A 22,403-nucleotide genomic window follows, 5' to 3' on the forward strand; every position below is an offset into this window, starting at 1 on the left:
CGAGAAATAACTGCGCGCGCGCGCACACACACACACACACACCCAAAGTTGACTGGCAGCCCCTGTGACCAATCGCTGCAGGAATGTTCCAAAAAAACAGTCCCCCGCCTGACACAAAGAGGGGTGGGATTCTGGATTAGATTGGGATTAGATTACTTACAGTGTGGAAACAGGGCCCCTTTGGCCCAACCAGTCCACACCGACCCTCTGAAGAGCAACCCACACCACACCCCTACATTTACCCCATCACCTAACACCACGGGCAACTTAGCATGGCCAATTCACCTGACCCGCACATCTTTGTGACTGTGGGAGGAAACCGGAGCATCAGGAATTCCTGATGAAGGGCTTTTGCCCGAAACGTCGATTTCGAAGCTACTCGGAGGCTGCCTGAACTGCTTGTGCTCTTCCAGCACCACTCTACTCCAGAATCTGGTTTCCAGCATCTGCAGTCATTGTTTTTGTACCAAACAAAGTTTGACACCAAGCCACGAGGGCAGAAATTGCTGGCCCGGCCCCGCAGCATTTCTGAAACTCGAAATTTCCGCTCTGTTTTCTCTCTTCGCAGATGCTGCCACACCTGACAAGTTCCTCCCAACAGTTTCTATTCTGGGTGTGTTCCAGATCTCCAGCAACTTTGTTTTATTTTCACAGCAGAGCTCTGAGGAAGAATCACGCCGGACTCGAAACGTTAACCGTTCTTCTCTCCACGGATGCTGCCAGACCTGCTGAGTTTCTCCAGCATTCTCTGTATTTTGCCTTTATTCACTTATGAATTGCCTACTTCTCTTCTGGGGTTTATGGTCTTAGGGAATAGAATCGTTACAGCGCAGAAAGTAGCCGTTGGACCCTTTGTGCTGATTAAGGAACAATTCACGTCCTACCGCTACTCATCACTCCTCTTAAAATAGATATTTTCAGTAACCTGTTCTGGGATGTTAGGGCGCTCCTCTAGAGCAGCAAGGAGTTGAACCTACTAATTCACTGCTAGCATTATACCTCTCGACTAACAAGCAGGCAAAAGGAGCTGATTGGTCTCAACATTGAGTTGTTTCACTAAACATTTGCAAAGCACAATTTTATTTAAAAAATGTAGTTACACGAATTCGTTAGAGGGTGATAGCCGAGAAATGCTCACTTTAGTTTTACAGGTGGAGAGTGGGAGCTGGCCTTGAGCACGTTTAACATCTCCTGAGACTTGCCCGTCTGTCGGTGAAGGTGGATGGGTGAGTGTCTCATCAGTCTCATACACCGAGTTCTGATGCACAAACAGGTTCATGGATTTGTCTTGCTGCACTTGGGCTGAGAATGAATCTGGGAGTATCTCTTGAGTTGGGGAAATAACATTTTGGAATTTGGAATTCACTGTAACTTAATCTGTACCATAATGTTGAGTGTTATAGATACTTTTTGTTCATCTTGTTCGGAGATTGACAGTGGCAGACACTATATACGTCGTCCTCAATCCATAAGAATTGTCCCCTCTGATTTATATGAGTAATTTTATACAAATTAATATGTCCATCACTTGTTCATTTGTTCCATTGGGTCTCGGGCATCCCTTCAGACCATTTTAGAAAATAACAGGTTGTACTGCAATAGACTGTTTCCTTGACATTGAGGAGAGGCAGAAACTTACAGCTCTTTCTTCCTCCTGAATGGTTGTTTTTAAGTGTGCAAGGGGCTTTGGAAAATCTTTATTACTCAAGTGAGTGTAACAGACTGGAACAATGTCTCTCAGTCCTGCAGACCCTGTACCAAACTCTGACAGGTGGAGATAAAATTGCTGCATATTCCTCCATTGCCCTCTGCCGTGCTCCAAAGGAATAAATGTGTGTGTGTGCACGCCTATGTGAGAGTGTGTATGCGTGACAATATTGTGCTTCTGTCCATATGAATCATTTACATGTGGTCACTTAGGTACAGTACTGAGGAGAAACTGATGCTTAACGAACCGTATCCCAGCAAACAGGTTAGCGGAAACATCGAATTATGTGCATCCCTCTTTAAATACAAAATGTTAAGAAAAAGCAAAACGTGCCAGTCATTTCCTGCTGGGTTCAGAGAAATTCTTGTGGTGACAGTCAATCCACTCCGTCTCCTTTTATCCTGGAAATGTATCCTAAAGCCTAATCGTCTTCCAAAATGCCTATTTCTAGCAGTCTGATACTGGGGCGAAAAGAAGGTTCCCCCCAAATTGCACTTAAGGCACCTTTTAGCTTTAGAATGTTGCATTGTATTGTTAACTAATACAACATTCCTCTCACTATCGGTTTGGGTGTGAGCTGTAGTTCAGTTGGTTGTGTTCAGGTCCCACACTTGGGACTGAGGGAAGTGTTGCACTGTCCAAGGTGCCACCTTTGAGAAGAAATCTTAAAACAAGAGCCCCCAACTAGTCTCTCAGCTCGATGTAAAAGATCCCTGTTGTTGAAGAAGTGCTCTCAGGACCCTGGTTGAATAGTTACCCTTCAATTTATATAACTACAAAAACTGACAGTATGATTGTTACTGTATTGCTGTTTGTGGGAGTTTGCTGCTTGTAGAATTTCCTATGTTATCATTATATCCTTTACTAATGAGGTGACCAGAGCAGTGAAAAGTGCACAGTGCTCAGACTGAGGCCTAATTAATGATTTATGGAGTGTCAACATAACGTCCCTGTTCTTATATTCTATATTTTGGCTAAAACTATATGCCTTTCTAACCACCATATCAACCCGTCATGCTACTTTCAGGGATCTGTGGTGATTCACTTCAAGATTCCTAACTTCCTCCACAACTACCTGTATTCTCTATCTAATTGTGTATGCCTTTGCTTTGTTTAACTTCCCCAAATGCAGCACCATACAGTTCTCCAAGTTGGATTCCATTTGTCACCTCTCTACCGACCTGACCAATCCAATGAAATCTTTTTAAACCTTTTATTAGGTTGTGGGATATGGGTGTCACTGGCTGCACCAGTAATTATTGCCCGTCTCTAGTTACCCTTGAGAAAGTGGCGGTGAGCTGCCTTCTTGAACTGCCAGTCTGTCTGCTGTAGGTTGACCCACAATGCTGTTAGGGAGGGAATTCCAGGGTTTTGAGCTAGTGACAGTAAGGAAATGGCGATATATTTCCAAGTCAGGATGGTGAGTGGTTTGGAGGGGAATTTGCAGCTGCTGGTGTTCCCACGTATCTGCTCTACTTCCTACAGTCCACAGCAATCTTCCTCACTATCAACCTCATGTTTTGTGTGTCATCTGTAAACTTCTGGATCATGCGGTGTTATATTTACTTCCAAATCCACCACACAAAAAAATGAACACTGAACACTGTGGAACCCCACTGGAAACAGCCTCCCAGTGGCAAAAACACCCACCAACCATTACTGTTTTCTCCTAACACCCAAGCCTGCTCTGTATCCAGCTTCTGTGTTCCCTTCTGTTCTTTTGTCTGCCGCAAAGGACATTGTCAAAAAACCCAATCATTATTGAAATATATTTTTTCTAGAGCCTGCAGTTTGTAGGCTTCAGGCTATTGACTAAGATGCAATTCTTTGGACAAAGGTGAACAGGATATTACAAAGATCATCCTTTGCAAGATTTTGGAATTCCTGTTGACCGTTCATAAAGAAGTTTCAGATACTTTATTAAGAAGCAGCAGTTTAGACATGATCCATTAGTTAATTCGACACAAATAAGTATAGGAGCCATGACAAGTGAAGTTGCTTCACTGGTAACAGATAGGGGTCCAGTCAGTTGGCATGGAATGTGTTGTTTTCATAAAGTCGTGAAGAAATCACCCTCCAGCCAGTACTAGGGAACCCATACCTGGAACTTGCCTCCTCTTTTGGTCTGTCATCCACCTGAAGAAGATCATGCTTAGTAAACACTCCTCTCCCCCACCCCGGATGAGGGCATTGCTGGCTAGGCCTGCATTTACTGCCCATCCCAGAAGACATTTAAGAGTCAGCCACGTTGCTGTGGGTCTGGAATCACATGTAGGCCAGACCAGGTAAGGAAGGCGATTTCCTTCCCTCAACGGCATTAGTGAAGCAGATAGGTATTTCTGACAATCAATTCATGGTCATTAATTTTCTTTGAGATCAGATTTTTAAAAAGTTGAATTCAAGTTCCACCATTTGTCGAGCTGGGTTTCATACCCAGGTCCCCAGAACATTACCTGGGTCTCTGGATAAACAGTCCAGCAATAATATCACTGGGTCACTGCCTCTCCTTGCAGCACCAGGCACTAGTAGCTTGATAGTCTTAGTAACATTAATCTTTAATTTAACTTTTCTCCTTGTTGGTGATTAGGTTAGATTAGATTACTTATAGTGTGGAAACAGGCTCTTCAGCCCAACAAGTCCACACCGACCCTCTGAAAGGCAACCCCTCCAGACCCATTCCTCTACATTTACCCCTTCACCTAACACTACGGACAATTTAATGTAGCCAATTCACCTAACCTGCACATCTTTGTGATTGTGGGAGGAAATCCACGCAGACACTGGGAGAATGTGTAAACTCCACACAGACAATTGCCTGAGGCGGGAATTGAACCCGGGTCTCTCGCGCTGTGAGGCAGCAGTGCTAACCACTGTGCCAGATATATTTGGATGTATAGAGGCTCAAAGTTGTCCGAGCTAAGTTCATTAAAATGTTCAAACTTGGCTCAAGAAAAATAGGAAAAGGAAGGCCCAATTTTCTACCCCTCTATTGGACTCAGTTCAGTAGTGCTACAGAGGAATTCAAGACAGAAATTCCTGGCATCGACGCTCCTTTAAGAAATGTTACACAATGTGCATTTTTAATAGTCACCAGCCTTCTAGGGCTTCCTTGTTAGTAATGGCACCTGTTGCAGATTCATTGCTTGCCCAGGTTTCTGGTGTTGCTGAACCGTGTGCTATCCCTGACCTCAGTGGAGCTGGTGAAGTGACGGGCACTGGCAACGTCCAGGCCTGCTTGTCCAGCGACCGGAGCAGCTGTTCCATTTCTGGGCACAAAGCGTGAAGCTCCCACATGACAACGTCAGACACAGCCTGACACATCACGGCAACCTCTTTCAGCAGGTTGCAACCACTGACGCTGTTTCTGACATTGACCATCCGGATCCTGGTAAGAGCGATCTCCGACAGGTTACGGGGTGCCGGGCAGCTTTGGCTTTTGAGTGTAACTTGTAGCAGTGTCTGATACCTCAGCAGTGCCTCCTCTGTAATGAAAAAGAACCAACGCTTCAGCAAAGGACAGAAGTTGTTTTTGCTTTACCTCAGTCTTTACAGACCCGACAGCTAACCTGCAATTGTGCTTTGGCTTAAATTTTAGCAGCTGAATATGGATCAACAACAGTTGAGAGTCAAGAAAAATTTACTCCTCACACTAATATTCTTTAATCAATGTGCAGGTTAGGTGAATTGGTCATGCTAAATTGCCCATAGTGTTCAGAAATGTGTAGGTTAGGGGCATTAGTCAGGGGTAAATGTAGTGTAGTAGGGGAGTAGGGGAATGGGTCTGAGTGGGTTACTCTTTGGAGGGTCGGTGTGGACTTGTTGGGCTGTTTCCACACTGTAGGGATTCTATGAAAGTAAAGGTTATGGGGTGATAGTCAAATCCTGTCAGAGATTCAGTAGGATGGGCCTATATCTCCTGGAGATTGTAAGGCCAAGATGTGATCTTAGGATCAAATTACTGCAGATGCTGGAATCTGTATGAAAACAAAAAAACACTGGAGATCACAGCGGCTCAGGCAGCATCCATGGAGAGAGAGAGCAAGCTAATATTTCAATGACTCTTCATTAAGATGTAACCTTATTGAAGTGTGTAATATTTCTGAAGGGTAAGTGCGAAGAGATGTTTCCCTGGTTGGACAGAATAGGATGCATACTCCAAGGGAAGGGGATCACCCGTCAGGTCGAAGATAAGAAATTTTTCAATCAGAGATCTATGAATTTTTGGAATTCTAGTGCATTGAGTATAGAGGTTGGGAGGTCATATTGCAGCTGTACAGGAAATTGGTTAGGCCCCTCCCAGCCTCATTCCTGATGATGGGCTCCTGCCCGAAACGTCAATTTGCCTGCTCCTTGGATGCTGCCTAATCTGCTGTGCTTTTCCAGCACCACTCTGATCTTGACTCTGATCTCCAGCATCTACAGTCCTCACTTTCGCCTAGTTGATTATAACATTTAAAAGGCTTCTGGATGGACATATGAATAGGAATGGTTTAGAGGGATATGGGCCAAGTACTGGCAAATGGAACTAGATTAATTTAGGATATCTGGTTGGCTGGTTGGCTGGTTGGCCTGGATGAGTTGGACCGAATGGTCTGTTTCCGTGCTGTATATCTCTATAATTCTCTGTACCTCAAATGTAGACAATTAATCATTGCATATTTACAAGGTGGAGGTTTTGACATTAAGAGATATAGAAACAGGGTGGAAATGTGAAGTTGATTTAAAAATAAGCTTACAAATAGTAGAGAAGACTTGAGTTTTATATTTCCTTTCCTCAGTTTCAAGATATGAGCAACGAGGGGTGATACAGTAGAGGAAAAGAAATAGCATTTTGTAAGAGTGTGACATATATCTGTTTTAAAATTTGTGAATGTAAGGATTGTTAATAATACAAAGTATTTCCTTTCCAAAAGAAAGCAGACATGAGAAACTGGCTGTGCCACATGGTGTATTGCAGTGTACAATAACTCAGGAAAGCTGACTACAAAGGAACACCAAACATTCACAACAATTGCTGTTGAACACTAGCATAGAGCCACTACTAGTGATTGACATGGACCAGCCTCAGCCTGGGGCAGAGTTCTCTGCATTATATTGTTGAATCAACCTGTTCAGAGATGTTAGTCCACACCTTTGAAGCAGGTGGGACTTGAATCCAAGCCTCCTAGTTCAGAGGAAGGGACACTACAAGTGCACCACAACAGCCCCCAGCTCTACTGTATTGTTATTTTCTTTCCCTTTTATTTTATCCAGAAATGTCATCATACACAATTGAATGTTTATTTTTCCCCAGCATCAAATCACCCTGGTATTTTCTTCAGTCTAGTAACCATCACCAGTGAATCACCCATGTTTCCAACCCAATAATTTACATGCAAAGCTCATTAAGGCCAAAGATGAGGGGGAGAGCAGAGTAGGGAGAGATGGAAGGAACTAAATCAAAATATAGTCAGAGGGGGAAATAAGGCACTGTATCTCCTGTCACTCCCACCTCTCTCTAACAGCATGGAGAGTATTGATGGTTACTGCATGCTCTCTTCCCAATGACACCTGGGCACAAACGTGACTCTGGAAGAGAGACAGGCGGAGATGACCGCTGCCACATGCACTTGTTTATAATGAACCTGGCCAGGTCTAGGAGCAGACCCACGAGGAGGTCCTCCGAGCTGCCCACCCCACTCTGCACCAGCTGCCCAAAGAACAGCATTGGTCTGCTTCCATTTTCTTTCTTTTTATTCAACTCGGAAGTGTTGTCACACACACCTGAGTGACTTTCCCATCACCGAAATCCCTGTGACCTTTTTTTTGTGTTTTCTTTAAACAACTAACCACCAGCAGTTAAAACACTTGTGTAGCTGCCTCCATATTTAAATGCAAAGCCCATTATGAGTATGACAAATCATGAGTCTGCTTTACAAAGGGCATAGGTGGTGAGTTCCAGGTGGAAGGCCATTGCCTGTTACCAAGGGGACACATTCTCAATGAGCCTCGTAAAGAGATTAATTAGTGATTTCCTCATGGGCTTAACCATCAACATTATTTAAATAGATTTCCTGCTTGTGGGACCTCCATCTGTGCTGAGAAGCTGCTGTGATTTCTTCTTTGCTGCCATCAGTACATTTGCAAAGAAACGCACTGGGGAAAGGTACTATATAAATGCAAACCTTTCCATTAAAGTCGATGATAAGTAAATGGGGTTGCTCTCGTGCTTATCTTGCTGATCAGGATATCAGGACTGAGAGAGTGGGTTTGCAAAGCAGGTCAACTCTCAGCCCTCCTGGTCAGGGTTACAATTAGGAATTATTTATTGCTACATATATCTTGAAGGATACAGAGAAAAGTGCCACAATCTGGCTCCATTTTGAGTTTCAGAGTAGAAAATGACATGAATAAAGTTCATCTTCTGTACGAGAAGTCTTCAAACGCAGCTCCAGGATCTCTGCAAGGTACCCTGGGCCTGAAGGAGTCCCTGTGCTTCAGGCCTACCACAGCCAAGCGTCTCAGCTCTGTGCACTGCCTCCCCCACAGCCAACGATCCGCCGAGTCCAGCCTTCAGCTTCCTCGTAATGTCAGAAGACGAAGAAAAGTAAAAAGAGAAAGCAAAAGGCAAGAGAAGAGAAGGATGCGGCTTGTCTGGAGTGAACGGGCTCAGGAGGCCGAACATTGCTGAAAGTGCCAACATTGCCATCTTGGAGAAAAAGCAGGGTGCAGACAACACATTAACAGAATGAGGAAAATACCTACCTGAAAGGTTGGGCTGTGAGGAATTGAGCATGTCAGCAGACACCTTCCTTGATTTAATGCCATTCCTTGCTTCAAGTGATAGGAGTTCCTGAACGTAAAATAAAAATCCTGTTAATCAGACAACTCATCTCTCAATGGAACTCAAAATAGAATTGCTGACTCATATGGCATTCCCATCTTCACTAAATATTTGCTTCAACATTTGTCAGTAAGTACCACGATTAACACAAATAAATAGAGTCATAGAGATGTACAGCATGGAAACAAACCCTTCAGTCCAACCCGTCTACGCCGACCAGATATCCCAACCCAATCTAGTCCCACCTGCCAGCACCCGGCCCATATCCCTCCAAACCCTTCCTATTCATATCCCCATCCAAATGCCTCTTAAATGTTGCAATTGTATCAACCTCCACCACTTCCTCTGGCAGCTCATTCCATACATGTACCACCCTCTGTGTGAAAAAGTTGCCCCGTAGGTCTCTTTTATATCTTTCCCCTCTCACCCTAAACCTATGCACTCTAGTTCTGGAGTCCCTATCCCAGGGAAAAGACTTTATCTATTTATCCTATTAATCCCCCTCATGATTTTATAAACTTGTCCTGCAAAGTATCCCATGGAACTATTTGATGATGAACTCTCCAACGACTTTACTGTTGACAAAACATTACCTTTAAGCCAAGTTTATTTTGTGTGATACTTTATCACAATTTATTACTTTGCTTTATTAAAAACATTATTGTTCCAAACTTGATTCGAAGATTCTGAACTTTCATCTGACCCTCTTTGGTCACCATTTTTAACCAGGAGGACACTCAGTTTTACATGAGGAACAAGTAGTTCCCTGCCCGCAGCGATTTTACAATGATCATGTCTAGAATTTCGAGAGTCATAGAGTGACTCAGCATGGAAACAGACCCTTCGGTCCATCCAGTCCATGTTGAACATAATCTCAGACTAAACTAGTCTCACCTGCCTGCTCCTGGCCAACATACGTCCAAAACCTTCCTATTCATGAACTTATCTCAGTGCCTTTAAAATGTTGTAACTCTGCCCACATCCACCACTTACTCAGGAAGGCCATTCCACACAGTGTAAATAATTTGCCCCTTATGCCTTTTTAAAATCTCTCTCCTCTCACCTTAAAAACATGCCCCCTAGTCTTGAAATCCTCCATCCTAGGGAAAAGGGCCCTTATCTGGACCCTTCATGATTTTATAAACCTCTATCAGGTCACCTCTCAATCTCCTTCATTCCAGTGAAAAAGTCCCAGCCTATCCAGCCTTTCTAGGATCCAGGCTCAGTCTGGTATATCTGAGAGTATCTTTTGGAACTAAGCACAAACTTGGGCTGCGATCTGAAGGTTAATTACCCAACAGCAATTTGCACTGATTGCCCTGCTGAGCCCTAAAGAACAGGAGCCCTAAAGAACAGGAAACCGAGACATGTTGATCAAAGTCCCCCTGTAGATTTGGAAGATCTGAGACTCAACCATGATGTGTACTGGCTCACCCAGTACGTGCTGATCTCAGGATACTCCAGTCAGCCTTCTGCCTGGGGGTTGGGGAGTTGGAAGGTTGATCCAGGATTCCCGTTGCCAGGCAGAGTCCAGTTAACTTTGCAGGAAGTGTGTGAATAACCACGGGGATGGTCAGTTTTACGTGAGCCAAATGTCCAGAGCACACCGTTCACACTTACACTTACTAGGGTACCTCATAAGCAGGGGCTGAAGAGCTAAAATTGTTGATGATATTCGATAGCAGTATGAGTCTAGTGAACATTCCTGTATGTGTGGCAGAATCTGTACTTGTTTTTTCTGTACTTGCTGTTTGTTACACTGTGTAAGGCCAAGGGTTTCATCCCAAATCATTGGAGTTCACCTCGTCCCGGGATCATGAACGGTGTCTGGAACAAATCTCAGCCTCCAAACCAACCGTTAATCGAGGGGTCCCTGACATGCAGGAGGGTTTGAGGCTCATTGCTTTCTTTTCCTTCCTTTCTCACCTTCATTTATTACTTAATAAATGTTCACAGTTCATTGTTTCATTTTTCCTTACTTTATTATATTCAATAAATGTTCATATTTAAGCAAATTGCTGTTGTTGAGTCTTCTTGTAACTGCATTTAACTGAATCTGACAGGAACCACTTGGATACATCCTGTGATCCAAGGCAGTACCTTTGTCTTTGGCTCAGTCTGGTGGGTCTGGTTAATAGAAGTGGGATGCTGTCCTGGTGGAGGAGGCCTGTTGATACTAGAACATAGAACAGTACAGCATAGTACAGGCCCTTCGGCCCCTGATGTTATGCCGGCCTTTTATCATACTCTAAGATCGCAATAACCTACATACCCTTCATTGTACTATCTCTCATGTGCCTACCCAAGAGTTGCTTAAATGTCCCTAATGTATCTGAATCTCCTACCACGGCTGGCAGTGCATTCCACACACCCACCACTCTCTGTGTAACGAACCTACCTGACATTTTCCCTAAACCTTCCTCCAATTACCTTAAAATTATGCCCCCTCATGACAGACATTTCCGCCCTGGGAAATGGTCTCTGGCTATTCACTCCAACTATCCCTCTCAACATCTTGTACACCTCTATCAATTATACAGAATGACTACTTGGTTTTGGCACAACATGCTCCAGTATCACAAACACAGTCAGCTTCAGGAAACTGGGCAAACCAATCGAAAGGAATTAACTCATTTGTCAAATGTAAGATGATACGCTTGTCAATGCCTTTGGATCTCCCTTGCACAAAAAGAAAGGTTGCTTCTCAGGGAGGGAACAAGGCTGACCTGAATGGTTTTGTTGAGTCTATTGAGATGCTGAAGTTGAGCTGCTACACTGTGCATCATACGCCAGCATGCTGGGATAGTGTCCAAGCGTTGGGCAATCAGACCCTTCACCGCTGCTAACCTAAGCAAACAAAAAAGTTTATTATTGACCTGCACAGGTACAGTAACGGAGAATTAAATCCTATAAAAATGTGTGTGGAAGTTTCAGAAATGGACTACTAACAACATTTCAACACATTGGCCAACATGGACTGAAATGGAGAGAGACCCTGGTAAAATCTCCAGTCTATGGAGAAAGAGCAGTGTAAGTGAACTGATTGGATAGCTCTACCAAAGAGCAAGCAGAGCTGTGGTGGGCTGAATAGCCTCCCATACTGTAAGATTCAGTGACTCTATGAAATGCTGGCGTTGCTATGTCCTGAGCATGAATTCTAAAATGTGACTAGCTATGCTGTTTACCCAAATTATGTGGGAAATACAAGAAGCTGTATGCTTTGCAAGTAAAAGCAGGGACACGGTGTTTTTGATGAAACAGTTCACTCAGAGACAAACTCACACTTTAAATTCAGGCTGTAGTTACTGATAATGATGGCAGGGTAGCAAAACGGGAATGGTACATCAGGGGCCAAGACACCATCGTATACCTGGATCAAGGGTGAGACCACTATGTTCAGGCTGGGTGACCAGGGCAGGGTAGCAAAACGGGAATGGGCGGCACGGTGGCACAGTGGTTAGCACTGCTGCCTCACAGCGCCAGAGACCCGGGTTCAATTCCCGCCTCAGGCGACTGACTGTGTGGAGTTTGCACGTTCTCCCCGTGTCTGCGTGAGTTTCCTCCGGGTGCTCCGGTTTCCTCCCACAGTCCAAAGATGTGCAGGTCAGGTGAATTGGCCATGCTAAATTGCCCATAGTGTTAGGTAAGGGGTAGATGTAGGGGTATGGGTGGGTTGCGCTTCGGCGGGGCGCTGTGGACTTGTTGGGCCGAAGGGCCTGTTTCCACACTGTGAGTAATCTAATCTAATCTAATCTAATCAGGGGCCAAGACACCATCGTATACCTGGATCAAGGGTGAGACCACTATGTTCAGGCTGGGTGACCGGGGCAGGGTAGCAAAACGGAAATGGTAATCAGGGGCCAAGACACCATCGTATACCTGGATCAAGGGTGAGACCACTATGTTCAGGCTGGGTGACCAGACCAGGGCCCATGATTTTTGTCCCTGCCCCATCAATGGTAGAGGCTCCCATGTTCTCCCCATCACATGGTTAGCCAGGAATCTCTCCTGCTCTCACCAAGTGCCCATTCTCATGTTTTGGAAAGATTTACAGGTTGACACATAACCTGTTACACCTATTACAAATGTACCTTCCTTGGCCATCAAGTTCTAGGATGGGACTCGAACCCAGAGCTTCTGGCTCAGAGTCAGGGACACTACTGTTGATCCACAGGACCTCCTGCTTAGAGTAACTAGGAGAAACTGATCCACTTGCCAGAAAGGTTGGAACTGGAGGACACTGCAGCACAGATGCTTACTGATTAGCATTGCTGCCTCACAGCATCAGGGACCTGGGTTCAATTCCAGCCTTGCATGCCTGTCCGTGTGGAGTTTGCACATTCTCCCCGTGTGTGCGTGGGTTCCCGCTGGATGCTCTGGTTTGCTTCCACAGTCCAAAGCCGTGCAGGTTGGGGGACTGGCCGGTAAATTACCCTGTAGTGTGCAGGCTAGGTGAGATTATGGGGATGGCATGGTCTTCTGAGCTGATGCAGTCTTAATGGGCCCAATGGCCTCTATCTGCACTGTAGGGATTTGATGACACTAATTTAAGACAACTGGCATAAGAAGCAGAGGTGACACGAGCAAAAATAGTTTTGTGTAACAAATGGCCAGGATCTGGAATGCACTGCCTGGGATTATGGTGGAGACAATTCATTTTTGACTTTTCAAAGAGGGAACTGGATTGGTATCTGAGGAGCAAAAAAAGTCCAGAGCTGCAGTGAAGTCTGGGAATGGACCAGCTCAGCAGCTGTGATATAATGCCAGTACGCACATGGCAGGCTGAATGGCCACTTTCCATGCTGTTACCGTTTCATGTAAAGAAATCTTTGTTCACTTCCTACAAGACAAATATAAGGTGTTTGTACAGAACCTTGTGCAGATGTAAACTTGATTAATGACTGATATACAGATGACTGAAGCAAATAGAAATGTCATTCGTTTGCTTAAAGTATTAAAAGAACACAATTTAAATTACTAGCTTTCAACATGACTGTGACATCTTTGGTAATACAATGTCCAATCCAATTTTCCAACTCATTTGTAAATATTCTCCCATTTTGATGTGTTATTTTAGAAGCATTAACAAGGCGTCAACATTATAAACGCTTAATGTAAAAAAGAAAATTAATCATTTCATATTCCATCTACAGTTCTGTTTTTATCATGTGTGCAAAGTTATTGAAATATACAAGTTGCACAGGGAGCTCACCAACATGCTTTATAATTGGGGCTTGTAATTGTAGGAGGGACTCTAAACTCTGAAGGTTTCTGCTTAAACTGACTCCATCATGGCTGAGTGTGGTTCTGAAGAAGAGTCTAGATTAGAGTGGTGCTGGAAATGCACAGCAGGTCAGACAGCATCCGAGGAGTAGGGCAAAAGCCCTTCAGCAGGACTGAAGGCGGGGAGCCTCCAGGGTGCAGAGATAAATGGGAGGGGGGTGGGGCTGGGCAGAAGGTGGCTAAGAGTACAATAGGTGGATAGAGATGGGGATGAAGGTGATAGGTCAGAGAGGATGGGTGGAGCGGATAAGTGGGGAGAAAGATTGGCAGGTAAGACAGATCATGAGGATTACACTGAGCTGGAAGGATGGAACTGGGATAAGGTAGGGAGAGGGGAAATGAGGAAACTGGTGAAGTCCACATTGATGCCCTGGGGTTGAAGTGTTCCGAGGCGGAAGATGAGGCATTCTTCCTCCAGGCATCGGGTGAGGGAGCGGCGGTGAAGGAGGCCCAGGACCTACATGTCCTCAGCTGAGTGGGAGGGGGAGTTGAAATGTTGGGCCACGGGGCGGTGTGGTTGATTGATGCGAGTGTCCCGGAGATGTTCCCTAAAGCGCTCTGCGAGGAGGCGTCCAGTCTCCCCAATGTAGAGGAAACCGCCTTGAGAGCAACGGATACAATAAATGACATTGGTGGATGTGCAGGTCAAACCTTGATGGATGTGGAAGGCTCCTTTAGGGCCTTGGATGGAGGTAAGGGAGGAGGTGTGGGCACAGGTTTTGCAATTCCTGCGGTGCCAGGGGAAGGTGCCAGGAGGGGAGAGTGGGTTGTTGTGGAACATGGACTTGACCAGGTATTCACGGAGGGAACAGTCTTTGCAGAAAGCAGAAAGGGGAGGGGAGGGAAATATATCCCTGGTGGTGGGGTCGTTTGGAGGTGGCAGAAAATGTGGTTTATGTGAAGGTTGGTAGGGTAAAAGGTGAGGACCGGGGAGGGGGGGAGGGTTCTGTCCTTGTTACGGTTGGAGGGGTGGGTTTGAGGGCAGAGGTGCGGGATGTGACGAGATGTGTTGGAGGGCATCTTCAACCACGTGAGAGGGGAAATTGCAGTCTTTAAAGAAGGAGGCCATCTAGTGTGTTCTGTGGTGGAACTGGTCCTTCTGGGGGCAGATACGGTGGAGGAGGAGAAGTGCGAATACGGGATGGCATTTTTGCAGGAGGTAGGGTGGGAAGAGGTGTAATCCAGGTAACTGTGGGAATTGGTGGGTTTGTAAAAAATGTTGGTGTCAATTCGGTCGTCGCACTCTTGGACAGAATCCAACTGTCTCACATCCTCCCAGAATCTAAAGGCAACCAAAGCTCTGATGAAGAGTCAGCCAGACTCCAAACGTTAGCTTGCTCTCTCTCCATGGATGCTGACTGACTTGCCGGGATTTCCAGCAGTTTTGTTTTCTGTACGGTTTCCGGCAATTTGCTCCTACAGGGCTACATTTAGCTGCCCGGTTGAACCAATGAACCAACTGTCCGCTGCCCACCTCTTACCAGGAAAGGCACAAGGGAGGTGATACAGACCTATAGGTCATTAGAAGATCTTCCTTCACGAAACTCATGTGAATTTGAGGATCCAATCCTGCCATCACTTCTTGCTGGTTAGTAGTGTTGAAAGGATCTCCAACTGGGCCTAGGATATAGCAAATTCTGAGCTAGTAAATTCATTGAAGAAAATATTTTGTCTCAATGGGGTTTCATGAATACGTAGCTGAGCCTGAGGTCACGGTGACCTCCATAGTTATGTGTTAGTATTTCACTAAGACAATAGACCCTGTCCAGTTCAGAGTATCTCTAGCCTTACCATCATGTCCAGTGAACATCAAACAACAGTTTAACAGTTATTAAAAAATCTGGCCTGAGACTGTATCAAGACCCTAAGAACTCAATTATCTGCAAATGAAATCTACCAAAGATATTTTAAGGTCATTCCCCCCATTGTATCTACGCTGATTCATGGGAAGATCTCTTCATTTCAGTCCAAGCCTCTTGACCCATGGACTTCAAGGTACTGCTTTGTCAAATACTTCAATTCTTCCCTGTTTCTAGCTGGGCCTTTTTACGTGCTGGTATGCTTCTGCTTGGAAAATCACTCCTTATTTCAACTTAAGATAATACTGTCGCCCATTTATCTGCAGCTCTACTATCTTCCCATTCAAAGATCTAGTTGCTTCATAAAATAGGTCCCAGTGACCTGATCTTTATATTACACTCCTACTCAGTCTAACATTTGGGTGAGTGCATAATTTTCCAAATATTATTCTCACTCAACATGTCATGTCACACAAAAGTGATTGGATAATCACGGGTAAAGTTAATTTTGCCTCTTCCTCCAATATCAGAGAAATCGTAGAAACTCTACAGTGTAGAAACAGAACATTTGGCCCAATACATCCATACCGACTCTACGAACAGTAACCAAAGAAGATTGATGAGGGCGGAGCAGTAGATGTGATCTATATGGACTTCAGTAAGGCGTTCGACAAGGTTCCCAATGGGAGACTGATCTCATTGAATACAGGGAGAACTAGACATCTGGATACAGAACTGGCTCAAAGGTAGAAGACAGAGGGTGGTGGTGGAGTGTTGTTTTTCAGACTGGAGGCCTGTGACCAGTGTAGTGCCACAAGGATTTTTGTCATTTACATAAATGATTTGGATGTGAGCGTAAGAGGTACAGTTAGTAAGTTTGCAGATGACACCAAAATTGGAGGTGTAGTGGACAGCAAAGAGGGTTACCTCAGATTACAACAGGATCTGGACCAGATGGGCCAATGGGCTGAGAAGTGGCAGATGGAGTTTAATTCAGATAAATGCGAGGTGCTGCATTTTGGGAAAGCAAATCTTAGCAGGACTTATACACTTTATGGTAAGGTCCTAGGGAGTGTTGCTGAACAAAGAGACCTTGGAATGCAAGTTCATGTTTCCTTGAAAGTGGAGTTGCAGGTAGATAGAATAGTGAAGATGGCGTTTGTTATGCTTTCTTTTATTGGTCAGAATATTAAGTATAGGAGTTGGGAGGTCATGTTGCAGCTGTACAGGACATTGGTGAGGCCATTGTTGGAATATTGCGTGCAATTCTGGTCTCCTTCCTATCGGAAAGATGTTGTGAAACTTGAAAGGGTTCAGAAAAGATTTACAAGGATGTTGCCAGGGTTGGAGGATCTGAGCTACAGGGAGAGGCTGACCAGGCTGGGGCTGTTTTCCCTGAAGCGTCAGAGGCTGAGGGGTGACTTTACAGAGGTTTACAAAATTATGAGAGGCATGGATAGGATAAATAGGCAAAGTCTTTTCCCTGGGGTCGGGGAGTCCAGAACTAGAGGGCATAGGTTTAGGGTGAGAGGGGAAAGATATAAAAGAGACCGAAGGGGCAACTATTTCATGCAGAGGGTGGTACGTGTATGGAATGAGCTGCCAGAGGATGTGGTGGAGGCTGATACAATTACAACATTTAAAAGGCATTTGGATGGGTGTATGAATAGGAAGGGTTTGGAGGGATATGGGCCGGGTGCTGGCAGGTGGGACTAGATTGGGTTGGGATAGCATGGACGGGTTGGACCGAAGGGTCTGTTTCTGTGCTGTACATCTCTATGACTCTGGCACCCAGACCCATTCCCCTACTCTATTGCTCTAGATTTACCTATGGAAGGGAAGATGTACCTCACCTATACAACATTGCCATTTTTAATTGTTTTAATCCCGGTAATTAGGTTTTGCATATCGTTCTGTACTCCAGACTTTCTTCACATGACATCCGTGCTCAAGGAAGTTGAAAAAGTTGGGACAGAGCATCAAAAGTCTTAGAAGCTTTGATTGTTAGTCTGAGTTGCATGTCAGTTGGAGTGTTAATGTCAGGTTAATCACACTAACAAACTTTTAACAGTGTTGCTGTCACGGTTAAGACACACGATTGATGTACTTGTCTTTGAGCACACTTGGCACTGTGGAAATCAATAACTGCTCTCCACGAAGGAAAAGCTTGTGTCTTGATCTGTATCTCCCTGACCAGCTTGGCCTGTATTAACAAGGAGAAAATGCAACTAGGATTAGCATTTCAGGGCACCTAAGGGGAAGGATAACTCCATTAGAGTTCCCTTGATTGCTACTGGATAAAACTTGGTGGAAAAGACTAGCTGTGCAAGTGACAGGATTAGGCTTGGCAATAGAGCCAAGTCTTTTCCATGCTCAACCGACCAGTGGAAACCTGGAGTGTAAAACTGGAGGAAGATCCAGCATCGCTAAATCTTTGAGAGAGTCAAAAACTGAAAGAGCACTGCGTAGGCTGTCCTGAGGAAGGGTCACCGGACCTGAAACATTAACTCTGACTTCTCTTCACAGATGCTGCAAGATCTGCTGAGCTTTTCCAGCAACTTCTGCTTTTATTTTCGAGATAGTTAATTTGGCACTTGCAGGAGGGAGAGAGAAAATAGAGACAAGAGACGCACAGCCCTTTTCTCTCACTTTACTAGATAAGTTGGATCACTTAGTAATCTGTTGAACAACAGTTGGACATTCAGGTAAAGGAATTGCACATTTTAAAGCTGTGAAAATTGTTCATCATTCAAAAGGAGTTAGGAAAACTGGCTTGAGGTGGCAGTATTAACATTGGTAGAGTGTCTTTGTTTTTGCATCTTGAAAAACCTTATCGACAGGATTCATTATGGAAGATAGCCCTTCTGCATTCTTGCTCAATTCTCTCCAACTTGTTGGCGATATCACTCGGTACCTCAGGGATGGCCAGGCGAACAAACTTCTGCATACCCAAGAAGCCGTGCTCTATTGCCACAGCGAGTAAGAAATAGTGGAGGTCGGGGAGGTCAGAAAATAATTGCCTGAATTCTGGTGACAGGCTTATGAGTCCGCAGTTGGTTATGATCGCCAGTGTGGTGAGATACTCAAATGCCATCTGCCAGGCCCCTATATTAGCAGACGGGACTGGGAACTGCCTCTGTAAAACCTTGCTAAACTTCATGCTTTCCAACTTGATTCCCAAGACATTGTTCAGGAAGCTGAAGGAGCCAGCGAGCGGGTAGGCACTGGAAAAGAGGGTGACGTAGCCAAACTTTATGAAGAGCTCCAGGTATTCCTCCAGCAGGCCATCCGATGAATCCCTGAGGTTGGCTTCCTTTTCAATCAACTGGAGTCCAACATTGGCCGCAGACGAAAGCATTTTGTCCACTTTTATTAACTTGAGCTGGGTCAACCAGTATGGGACGATGGTGTCGAAAAACTGCCCCATGAACTGGTGAACCAGCAGCTGAGCAGAAAGGGTGTCTGCTAATCGCTTCATATCTCTCAGGTAGAAGGCAAAGTAATAGTGAATGGCAAAGTTGTTGATTAGGTAGAAGATAAGGACCTTGGCCAACAAGTAGCTTTCATGGGTGGAAGCTAAGCGATGGTTCTCCCTTTCTGTCAAGGCTTTGGCTAAAATAAGGTACACCTTGTTTAACGCCTCCACAATGGCACTGTATGCAAGTATAGGGGCGTAGCTCAACAGCAAGCTCTGGACTGATTGCTCCTGCAGGTCATGTTCTTGAGCCTTTCGGTCCATGTCTAGGTATGTCGTTATGAGTAAGGAAGTGATGGTCAAGCAGCCAATTAAGAATGGCATCGACTTGATCAATATGTTCATGTTGCGTTGCTGACTGAGTATCGAAGTTTCCTTGACAACAGTGGCCTGGTGCAGGCCTACCTTCTCCTCGAAGCCAGCCCTGACCTGCTCGAAGCCTTCCATCTGCCGGAGGGTCCCCCACTTAAACGTCAGCTCTGCACTACGACGTTTCCATCCCTCGAGGAACACGGTGGACCAAATAATATTGTAGAGGGCACAAATAACACACCCACCAGACTCCTTCAGATTGGTCACGTAGAAGAAGAGCTCCAAAAGAGTCCGAAACGCGAGGCCCCATGTGAAGTAGCCGAGGAAACCAAAGTACAAGGCGACCGATTCGCCAAAGTAGTTTCTCAGAGCTTGAACCGGCTGGCTGATGAGGTAAGAGTGCTTCTTCCACTGTTCTTTCAGGTTTTCCAGTTCTTCTCGATTGTGCATTGGGTACATTTTGGTGAGAATTTTGGCACCCCACAGCTCTGGGATGATGGGTTTACCGGGGGAGAGTTTGGTGTTGGGCTGGCCAGGTACGTACTGCTCGTCATTTGCCCGCAGGTTGTCCAGCATAAACTTGATGATGTACAGCATCTCCGCTGTGGTGAGCAGCTGGGCCTCTGGTTCCCGGAAGTTCTGCCTGTCGCTGTACTTGAACGGCTTGAAGTTCCCGTCGCCGTAGACCTTCATCAACGCTGCCTCCTCCGCTCCGCGCAGCAGCCTGTCCAAGGTGGATCCAATCAGCAAGACCACACCTTTGCTATCCGACTGATCGACCATCTTGACCTTCAGCTCAGCCCCACCTGTCGATTTTAGCCCCTCGATACGAGACATCAGCCATTCGACAGTCTCCTTCTTTACCCATGGGGCAAGATCCAGAACAACCAGGGCCAGTGGAAAAGGATCACTGCTTTTTGAAGCATTCTCCATCAATTGACTTGATTATCACTGTTATTGACCCAATCGCTATCACTAAGTACTCGGACGTCTCTTTTTCTCCCCAAAATGAAAAATCACCTCTGTGCAAAAAAGCAAGCTACATTATTCTATACGTTTAGTGGAGTAGGAAAGCTTTTATACCTAGCTTTAGTGTACATTGCAGTTCAGTTGAATTGCATCTTGTTTAAGTTTGAGGTTATTGAAAGGGAGGGCTGTGCAAATACAGCTTTGTGATGTCACGAGCTATGTCACGGGGTGACAAGAGAGTTGCTTTCCATCTGAAGCAACTTTGATGTAAATACAGCAATATCTCCACAACTCTCACTATCCACCTTATCTTCACTGGGCTATTTGCTTTGTCTGTGACAGAATGGGGATGAGACAGAGATTGGGCAGACGGAATGGTACAGAAAAGAGGTCTCCACCAAACAGTTTAAATGGCTGTCTTAAATGGTGGCATGATGGCTCAGTGGTTAGCACTACTGCCTCACAGTGCCAGGGACCCAGGTTCAAATCCAGCCTTGGGCGACTGCCTGTGTGGAGTTTACACATTCTCCCCGGGTCTGCGTGGGTTTCCCCCAGGTGCTCCAGTTTTCCTCCCACAGTCCAAAGATGTGCAGGCTAGGTGAATTGGCCATGCTAAATTGTTTCGGGATGTGTAGGCAGGTACGTTAGTTAGGGAAAATGTAGAGTAATAGGGTAGGGGAATGGAGACCCTCTTCAGAGGGTCAGTGTTGATTTGTTGGGCCAAATGGCCTGTTTCCACACTGCAGGGATTCTATGATCTAAATCTAAGATGGTCTATGTGTCGCCATTGCTTCTTTTGATAATGACCTGAAATTGGTGCCTGCTTATTCTCAATCCTCGTGCAGCTGGGAGCAGTTGTTTTCCTATCTAGCCTGCCCAGACCCCTTTTTGAATAGCTCTAAAAAAACTTCTCTCAGCCTTCACCTCTCCCAGGAAAAACAGATCTAACTCCTCTGATACACCTTCTCAACTGAAGCTCCCAGTCCCTGGAACAACTCTCATGAACCTTTTCTGCAGCCTCCCACCTCCAACCAAAAGGTTCTTTACCCAGGGACTGGTTAGAATGTGGAACTCCCTGCTGTAGGCACAAGATGAAGTGAACAGCATAGACACAAGTAAGGAGAATATAGGGAAAATAATAAAGTGTCCTTCAGGTAGGGTGAGGAATGGAAGGGAGAAGGCTTGTGTGGGACAGTCACACAGATAGAGAATAGTTGAGCCAAATAGATTGTTTCTGTGCTGCACACATCATGTGAAATTGCAGAACTTATATCTATATATAATAATAATGGTACTTATATGTAAATCCATCGATGAGCAAAATTGTGTCTGTACCAGGGTGGCATGTCAGTGACTCTGGAGATACCACAAAGCTCCTTCACTTTTATCTTCCAGTTCTGGACAAATTTACCTTTAATTTGTTTGAAAATAGAACTTTAATGCTGCAGACAGAATAGACGTTTTCCTTAGTTTAATCTTTTACGGGATGTAGATGTTACTGGCAAGGCCACCAAAATGTTGCCCATCCCTAATTGCCCTTGAACTGAGTGGCTTGTTCAACTATTTTGTTTTTATTCACTCACAGGACATGGACATCTCTGGCTGGTCAGAACATAGAACATTACAGCACAGTCCAGGCCCTTTGGCCCTCGATGTTGCACCGACCTGTGGAACCAATCTGAAGCCCATCTAACCGACACTATTCCATTCTCATCCATATGCCTATCCAATGACCTTAAAATTGGCGAGTCTATTACTGTTGCATTTCACATCCCTGCTACTCTTTGAGTAAAGAAACTACCTCTGATATCTCTCCTATATCTATCACCCCTCAATTTAAAGCTATGTCCCCTTGTGGTAGCCATTGCCATTCAAGGAAATAGACTCTCACTGTCCAATCTATCTAACTCTCTGATTATCTGATACATTTCAATTAAGTCACCTCTCAACCTTCTCTCTAACAAAAACAGCATAAAGTCCCTCAACCATTCCTCGTAAGATCTTCCCTCCATACCAGGCAACATCCTAATAAAT

The 22,403-nt window shown here is 45.1% G+C and overlaps 1 protein-coding gene across 1 annotated transcript in view; it reads right to left on the reverse strand.

Moving 5' to 3' along the window:
- Window positions 1–3,609: 3,609 nt before the first annotated feature.
- LOC140468068 (uncharacterized) overlaps window positions 3,610–22,403 on the reverse strand; it is an 83,936-nt gene continuing 65,142 nt past the window's right edge. Inside the window, exons 20-23 of the mRNA XM_072564254.1 lie at window positions 15,326–15,434; window positions 11,258–11,378; window positions 8,453–8,540; window positions 3,610–5,190 (exon numbers count right to left, since the gene is read on the reverse strand). Of these exons, the coding sequence (XP_072420355.1) occupies window positions 4,796–5,190; window positions 8,453–8,540; window positions 11,258–11,378; window positions 15,326–15,434 (713 nt within the window). The 3' untranslated portion in view covers window positions 3,610–4,795. The remainder of the gene's footprint in view (window positions 5,191–8,452; window positions 8,541–11,257; window positions 11,379–15,325; window positions 15,435–22,403) is intronic.

The sequence above is a fragment of the Chiloscyllium punctatum genome, chromosome 46 (assembly GCF_047496795.1).
Source record: "Chiloscyllium punctatum isolate Juve2018m chromosome 46, sChiPun1.3, whole genome shotgun sequence".
Taxonomy (NCBI): Eukaryota; Metazoa; Chordata; class Chondrichthyes; order Orectolobiformes; family Hemiscylliidae; genus Chiloscyllium; species Chiloscyllium punctatum.